The sequence below is a fragment of the Bombina bombina genome, chromosome 3, assembly GCF_027579735.1.
Source record: "Bombina bombina isolate aBomBom1 chromosome 3, aBomBom1.pri, whole genome shotgun sequence".
NCBI lineage: Eukaryota > Metazoa > Chordata > Amphibia > Anura > Bombinatoridae > Bombina > Bombina bombina.
The window spans coordinates 518,820,247-518,827,851 of NC_069501.1; the positions used below are offsets into that span (position 1 = coordinate 518,820,247).

The window sequence follows — 7,605 nt, forward strand, 5'->3', positions numbered from 1 at the left end:
TTTAATAGACTTCAGCTGGTAAAGTTGATCATTGGGAACAAATGAGAGGGGAGAAAATGTTTGAGTAAACTGTCCCTTTAACTTTAAGTTACCTGATTAACCCCTTCACTGCCAGGGAATAGTAGAAGTGTGGTGCGCAGCTGCAATTAGCGGCCTTCTAATTACCAAAAAGCAATGGCAAAGCCATATATGTCTGCTATTTCTGAACAAAGGGCATCTCAGAAACTTTTACAAACATTTGTGCCATGATTGCACAAGCAGTATGTAAATAATTTGTGAAAAACCCAAAGTTATTAGAAAAAGAACCAATTTTTTTTTTTATTTGATGGCATTTGGCGGCGAAATGGTAGCATGAAATATACAAAAATGGGCCTAGATCAATACCTTTGGTTGTCTACTTAAAAAAAAAATAAAAAAAAAAAAATATATAAATAAATTGATTTGATAAGTAAATAAAAAAAATAACAAGACTCTCTGTTTAAATGGAGTGACAGTTGGTATTTTGAGCAAGTTTTTGTCTGGACGTCCCAGTAGTGAAAGGGTTAATATACTTTTTTGCCTCTGTGATTACTTTGTATCTAAGCCTCTGCAGACTGCCACCTTACTTCAGTTCTTTTCTCACTTGCATTTTAGCCCCCGTTATAAGGAGGCAGCCTTCAAGGGCTTATAAATTAGCATATGAGCCTACCTAGGTTTAGTTTTCAGCATAGAATACCAATAGAGCAAATCGAATTTGATAAAAGTAAAATTGATAAGTTGTTTAAAGTTACATGCCCTATCTGAATCATTAAGGTTTAATGTTGACTAGACTGTCCCTTTAACTAAACCTTCCTTTCTATCCGGTTTTAAAAACACATACCCACAGTATTGCAAAGTATATTTCACACAGAAACAGTAATCAGTCACAGCTAAGCCAAGGCTCACAAAGTAAGGTTTTATTTAGCCTATTCACAAAAGAAAAAAAAAAGTCACAACAGTGAAATGCATATAGCACAATAAGTTTTTCCCAGACTCGAAAATATATTTTTATTGCAAAATAAAAGTGCAAAATAAAATAAGTTTTCTAGACAAAATACTCTATTATCTCAGATGACTGTAGATAACATTAATTTACATGGTGCACAAAGCCTGTTCAGAAAAATACACACTGCTTCTTTCTGAGAGAAAATTAAATAATGAATCATGCACCTTACAGCTGTAAGTACAGCATAAATAGTAAAGTCTCCCACTGACATACAATACCTCAAAAGAACATGATGTAACATAGGCCAAAAAAAGTTACTGTAGTCAGCAGAATGCTAATGAATTGACAGATATTTACATTTCAGAGTTACTGTCTAATACATTCTATACATAGATGTACTGGCTGCCCAGTCACAGTCTCAAACGTTTAATTCTCAGACTAAGTGTAGGTCTTCCAAATCTGACCAAAAACAGTATATTTGGAATGAACATAATATATATATAGTTATAGCTGAAAATAGTGTGATAAATATATATATATATATATATATATATACACACACACTCTATGAATATATGTGAACGCTTTCTAAAGATAAAAATTATACAATTTGTTCTGTAAAGCTTTTTTTTTTTTTTAAAGCTGCTGAAAGAACCAAATTGGATAACTGCAGCAACACAATGTATGTAACACGTTTACCTTGGGTATACCAGCCTTATACATTTTGTGTAGGAATATTTTAAAATCATATGTGTGGCAAAACAAAAAGGTGTTTTGTATGTTATTGGACCATCTATATCTATGTGCCAGCTAAGGTTAAGCATTTTTGGACAAACTACCCCACTAATGGACACTCAGTATAAGTAAAAGAATCAAACATGCAGTTGCTGTCATCACCCAGTGTCCTATTTAGCACTCAATTGTAATTTTTGAGCCAATACTGTTCTCATGCCACTCCATGTACAGCTTGTCCCATTTGTATTTCAATACATTAGGAAAATCAAATTACTGTATCATTTCCCAGTGCAATTATTGGGGGGGGGGGGGGGAAGAGAGGGAGAATTCCAAGCCATCAGAACCATTTTTGCCATGCAAGCTTTTTCCAGGACTTTTGAACTTTCTAAATGCTCAATTCACTGTAGTTTTGTTGTTTTTTTTTTTTTAAAATTGACACTTGGACTTAAATATACAAGAGAATGCCATTATTCAATCTGAATATTAACAAAGTTGAAATAACATGGGATGATTAATTTCATACATCAAATTGATTGTATGATTAAATGAAGAAAAAAAAACTTCCAACATCTATTTACCGTGATGTTTTTACTTTTTATTTGGCCCCCATTAATTACTTCGGTGGTCTCATATGCGGTATAACTTTAAAACTGGGTTTGAGAACTATAGAACAGGATACAGCTGGCAACAGCCCTTATCTTTGGATGTAATTCAGTCATGTCACAGGGAACAAGACTACGTGAGTTTCAAGTTGGCATATGCATGCAGATGGAAACAAAAGCTAAAGATGGCAGCTGCAGAACCAGATCTTAGGGTGTGGCACTTTCAGAAGAAGAAACCCGGCTCTGAAAATAGCCAAATGCTGCTAGCAGCCGCCATCCTCAGCATTAGTTTATTCCAAATATACATGCCAACAGGCTCCTGTTTAAAAAAAAAAAAAAAAAAAAAAAAAAAAGTGTTAAAATAAGAGCGGCTCCAGAGAATTGCAGGCATAGGTGGAACGATAGTACGGACGGTGGGTAATAAACCATTCTGTTGAAGTTGTGGCCAGCAATTTAATGTCCCTTTAAGAGAGATATTTGTTGGTGCTAAAGCTATTGAAAACATTTAATTTTAACCCCATTCACACACAAATCTATATCCTAGGTTAGACTGATTGGTGAGGCAGCCATTTGCCTTGGCAAGAATATCTAAAAAGACCGTCTAGGCTGAGAAACCAAACAAAACACAAGATTTGTTAGGCTGAGTGCAGACATTAAGTGCACACGCAAAGAAGGCTGGTCAAGCGATACAGTTCAATCCACAGACAATTAATTGCATGCACTGAAGTCATAAATGCCTAGGGTATCCAGGCTAGACAAAAAAAAAAACCCTTTTGTTATAAATACAGAGTATGAGAGATTTGAAGAGAAAAATGAAGGCCATTGAGTAACTTAGGCCTAAGGGATTTAAAAGCCAAATGCTGGATAACTGCAAATGTTTCTTTACAGTATAAGATTGCTTTTGAATTGCTCCCAGATTGTGAAACAGTTTAGAACGATACTTTTTTTTTTTTTTTTTTTCTTTGTACATCAGAACTTTCTATTTGAGGGGGAACTTTTTCCAGAAAATTTAGTAAAGGGTTTTATGATAAGGTTCTTTCCTCAAAATAGCTCAGATTTGACATTTCAATAATCTAGGAGCATGCCCTGCAAGGTCAGAGAATCCATCCAATATCAAAAAAACTCAAACCACACACGACAACATGAGGGGTTCCATTGCAACTAGAGATTTTAAAGTAGCAGAAAATAGAACAGATATGCAACACCTTAGCTTCCTTCGACTCATGAGCGACAGCATCAGCAAATAAAACTCCTTAAATTGTAAACCATACATTAAGTAAAAATGAGAACATTTAAAAAAGGGAATTGTGTGAAAGAATATGATTTCCTCAACAAAACTAAAAGGCAGATTAGAGAGTCAGCACGCTAATAGGTTGCAAATAAAGTTATCACTTTCAGGGGGCATTTGATGTGGAATAGTTTTTATTTTCTTACCAATTAAAGGCCATTTTAAGCATTTACAGTTTTCCCCCCCAAGTGCAATACAACAAAAAAAGGGGGGGGGGGGGACAAAAACAAAAAGCAGTAACAAAATAAAGCTGCCTTCTCTCCAGGCAACTAAACATAAGTCAATTTTACTGCAACATATACACATTAAATATAGTATACAGTCCATGCAGCTGCACAGCCATGTTAGAGGGAATCCTGGCTTCAGCCATCAGTGCATTTCAGTCCATAATTAAACTTCTATTTCTACCCAGATTTGAAGAGGAGAATTGCAACCTGGCCCAAATAAAAATAGATGAAGTGCTTTGTCTCATGTGTCACGTAGCTGCCAAAGTTTCTGCCAACAATGCAATGCCAAGTTGGATTGTATTTCTTGTCAAATTCCTAAGAGAAAGAAGAAAGTTATTATGAATATAGTTTGTTGGATATATAAAAATAAAAAAAAACAACACAACACATACCTTTTGTCTGTGATGTGCAGGTTATAGAACCGACTCATCAAAAAGGGAGCATAGGACAAGAACTGTCACCCAACGCACAAAACCGGTGTCCTTTTACATTTTAAAGAATGCAAAAAAAAAATTTTTTGGGGGGGAGGGGGGGGGGGAAGAGAACATCACAAAACCATCAAGAAAAATGTTGCAATATGCCTAGATATTTTTCTATTGTGCAAGGAAAGGCTATATAGTTCATAGTGGAAATTCATAAACAGAAATGTAAAATGTTGTATACTGTATTTGTTTTTATTGGTTGACAGCTTGAACTGTAATGCTAATAAAATGGTAGAGAAAAAAACAAACAAAAAAAAAACCCTCAAGAGTTTTAGAAAGCAGCATGGACATAGTTTAATGCACAAAGGTTGTAATTAAGGTGAACAAGATATGTTCTTTTTAGTACCTTCTTGATATAAGCTGCAATATCTTTTTCAATGTTATATTTTTCCATGGCCTGTGTTGCACAATCTACAGCATCCTGCTGCATGTCTTCAGACATATCAGCGTTCTTGATAACAGCCTTCCTGTCAGACATGATGAACCTTTAATAAAAAGAGATGGGTTTAAGAAAGTTATTTAAAAAAAAAAAAAAAAAAGTGTTCTGTGGCCAATCGACAAAATCGTACTCCTGCACTGATCCAGCAATTATTGTGAACAACATTTCTGGGCCAGAGGTGTAGACACTATAGGATATACACCATCTTCAATTACAGTGGAAAACTACGGTTTACAGCATTCACTTACAAGAAAAGATAGCTATATCTCACACATAAATACAGTTACAGTCCAACCCCATCCAAATAGAAATAGTAATAAGACCAGTTAAAGGGACAGTCAACACCAGAATTTGTGTTGTTTAATAAGAAAGATAATCCCTTTATTACCCATTCCCCAGTTTTGCATAACCAACAGTTATAATAAAACACGTTTTAGCCCTGTAATTACCTTGTATCTAAGCTTCTGTTGACTGCCCCCTTATTTTATTTCTTTTGACAGACTTGCATTGCTCACTCCTAAGTCACTTCACACGCATTAGCTCAATGTTTTCTATATGAAACACATGAACTAATGCCCTCTAGTTGTCAAACTGCATTCTGATTAGAGGAAGTCTTCAAGGGCTTAGAAATTAGCATATGAACCTCCTAGGTTTAGCTTTCAACTAAGAATACCAAGAGGACAAAAGCAAAATTGGTGATAAAAGTAAATTTGGAAATTGTTTAAAATGACATGCCTTATTTAAATCATGAAAAAAAAAAATTTGGACTTGAATGTCCCTTTAAATGTGTTGCTGCTAATCTATATGAAAGGATTAGTCAAAATAAATTTTCAAGTCAGTTTGAATTGAACTTTGCTCTGAAATATTATTTCTATATACCTGTGCATACATATGCTATCACTTTAAAAAGCCAACAGGTGTTAATTTACACAAGAAGAAACTACAGTATTCCATTAAAAAGAACATTATACACAATTATAGTTAGGGTCGTAAGCTACAAGTGAATAAAACATTTTTTATTATAAAACCTTAGAAAGCACTGGGATACAATAGAAGTATTGTGACAAAGAAATATGGGCCTTCTGGTTATTGTAAACTGGCAATCTACAATGTAAATTTTAGAGTGGACTGTTAACATGTAACAGAATATGAAATAAAACAGCAACATCACATACAGCATTTCAACACTGAAAATCTTTTCTCAAATCTAACAGCTGCAGACAGGACAGATTAAGATATACCTGGACTTTAATACTCCCCTTTTCACCTTGAGTACTAAGCATACAGACACTCAAGCAGTAACCATGACATGGAGACATGATGCAGGTGCTTGGGAATGATAAAATGGGTTGAGGGTGAAACCCAAGATGGATAACACGTTCACACAATTCCATTATTACAAATAGCAATTAGTGACTCAATACACACTCTGCATAATTAGATTTGATATATTTGTGCGTGATTGTACTACCACTACAAAAATTGCATTGCGCATAAATACTTTTTAAAAAAAATAAATATTTTAGTATCAAAAGGCCACAGGGAAAAGGTAAGATGCTTTAGAGAGTGGGCCAAAGATTATTTTGGGGACTGGTAAGAGAGATCGATTCACGTAACAAACAGTGCAGGTGCAACACCGAACATTATCAGGATAATCATACAGTAAGTGAAGCCTGGTTAGCAGCAATGGAACGCTAGCTCTAATAATATTCCAAAACACAGTTAGCTGCAACCCACAGAGAGAATACCAACCCTCCTGCGTGGAAAAACCACCCCCACCCACGCTGTGGAAGTTACCGCCCAGACTTTGCAACAGGATCTTTACACATTCTTACATTCATAATATATATATATATGCGGGTACAGATTTCCTTGTTTTCTCACCTTTCACAGTGATTAGCAGCTCACACCAATAACCAGCCCGTTTACCAAGCTGTGTGTATCTCTCCAGACTTGCTCAGTGCTGTGGCTCTTGCTGCCTGTCCCTCTGAAATAGTAGCGCCTCCCCTTGCAGTGGCTCAGCCAACCGGACTCGCAATTGGTACAAGTTCCGCCTCTCTCCAACACTGCAGGCATTTTCCCCTCGCACTTCTCTGCCTACATCTTATTTCATCCCACAATGCTGTGAGAAAATTGCAGAGCTCCACTGTGCATAGGGGGGAAAAAAAAACTATGTGAAATAGCATAAACAACCTGGTTACTTAGTGTAATATGCACCTATAAGGTTAGTTTGACGTATAATTATTATTCTATGTGAATAGAACTGGGACTTTCCCCCCTCAGTTATGATTAATATATTAAACTAATAAGGAAACAATGTATTGAGGTTCAAAGGTGCTGTTACCTCACTAGTCTTTGCTTAGGCAGCATAGTGTAAATTCTAAACAATGCACTAACAGTTTTATTTGTTTTAATACACATATTAACTATTTTCTAAAAGTGGACAAGGATCATGAAAACCATCAGTGGTGTATTTAGCTTTTGTGTTGCCCTAGGCCTTGGGAAATATGCTGCCCCCTGAAAAAAACACACCCCAAACAATTTTAGCTCATATGTCTTCATTTATTTTGTATAACTAGAGTCCCATGACTCATTAACCTTTTAACGCCGTTATGCCGTTCTATTCTGTCATAATTACACTGGGCTTTAGTGCCGTTCTGACGAAATAGAACGTCAAAACTGTTGGCTGTCCGAAAGCCAACAGCGCTTCCATGATGTGATTGCGGTCTGGAGGGCGTGCCCTAGCGTCACAGGGATGCCCCCCTGACCCAATCCCATCATTGAAATCTCGCGATCGCATACACGTTCGCAGGATTTCAATTTGTTTACAAAACTGTTGGCTGTCCGAAAGCCAACAGCGCTTCCATG

The 7,605-nt window shown here is 36.0% G+C and overlaps 1 protein-coding gene across 1 annotated transcript; it reads right to left on the reverse strand.

The window, feature by feature from the left end:
• Positions 1 to 920: 920 nt before the first annotated feature.
• On the reverse strand, positions 921 to 6,774 carry DYNLL2 (dynein light chain LC8-type 2). The gene is made up of 3 exons (XM_053706937.1): positions 6,622 to 6,774; positions 4,645 to 4,783; positions 921 to 4,131 (listed from the first exon to the last, which is right to left on the reverse strand). The coding sequence occupies exons 2-3, from the start codon at positions 4,774 to 4,776 to the stop codon at positions 3,994 to 3,996; spliced, it is 270 nt and encodes an 89-aa protein (XP_053562912.1). The 5' UTR covers positions 4,777 to 4,783; positions 6,622 to 6,774; the 3' UTR covers positions 921 to 3,993.
• Between the last annotated feature and the right edge of the window lie 831 nt (positions 6,775 to 7,605).

Excerpts from the sequence above, each read along its gene's own strand:
- DYNLL2 (XM_053706937.1), bottom strand. The coding sequence starts at position 4,776 with ATGTCTGACAGGAAGGCTGTTATCAAGAACGCTGATATGTCTGAAGAC. Across the intron at positions 4,132-4,644 it reads TTGCAGCTTATATCAAGAAG|GAATTTGACAAGAAATACAA; the intron begins GTACTAAAAAGA and ends TCTTTCTCTTAG.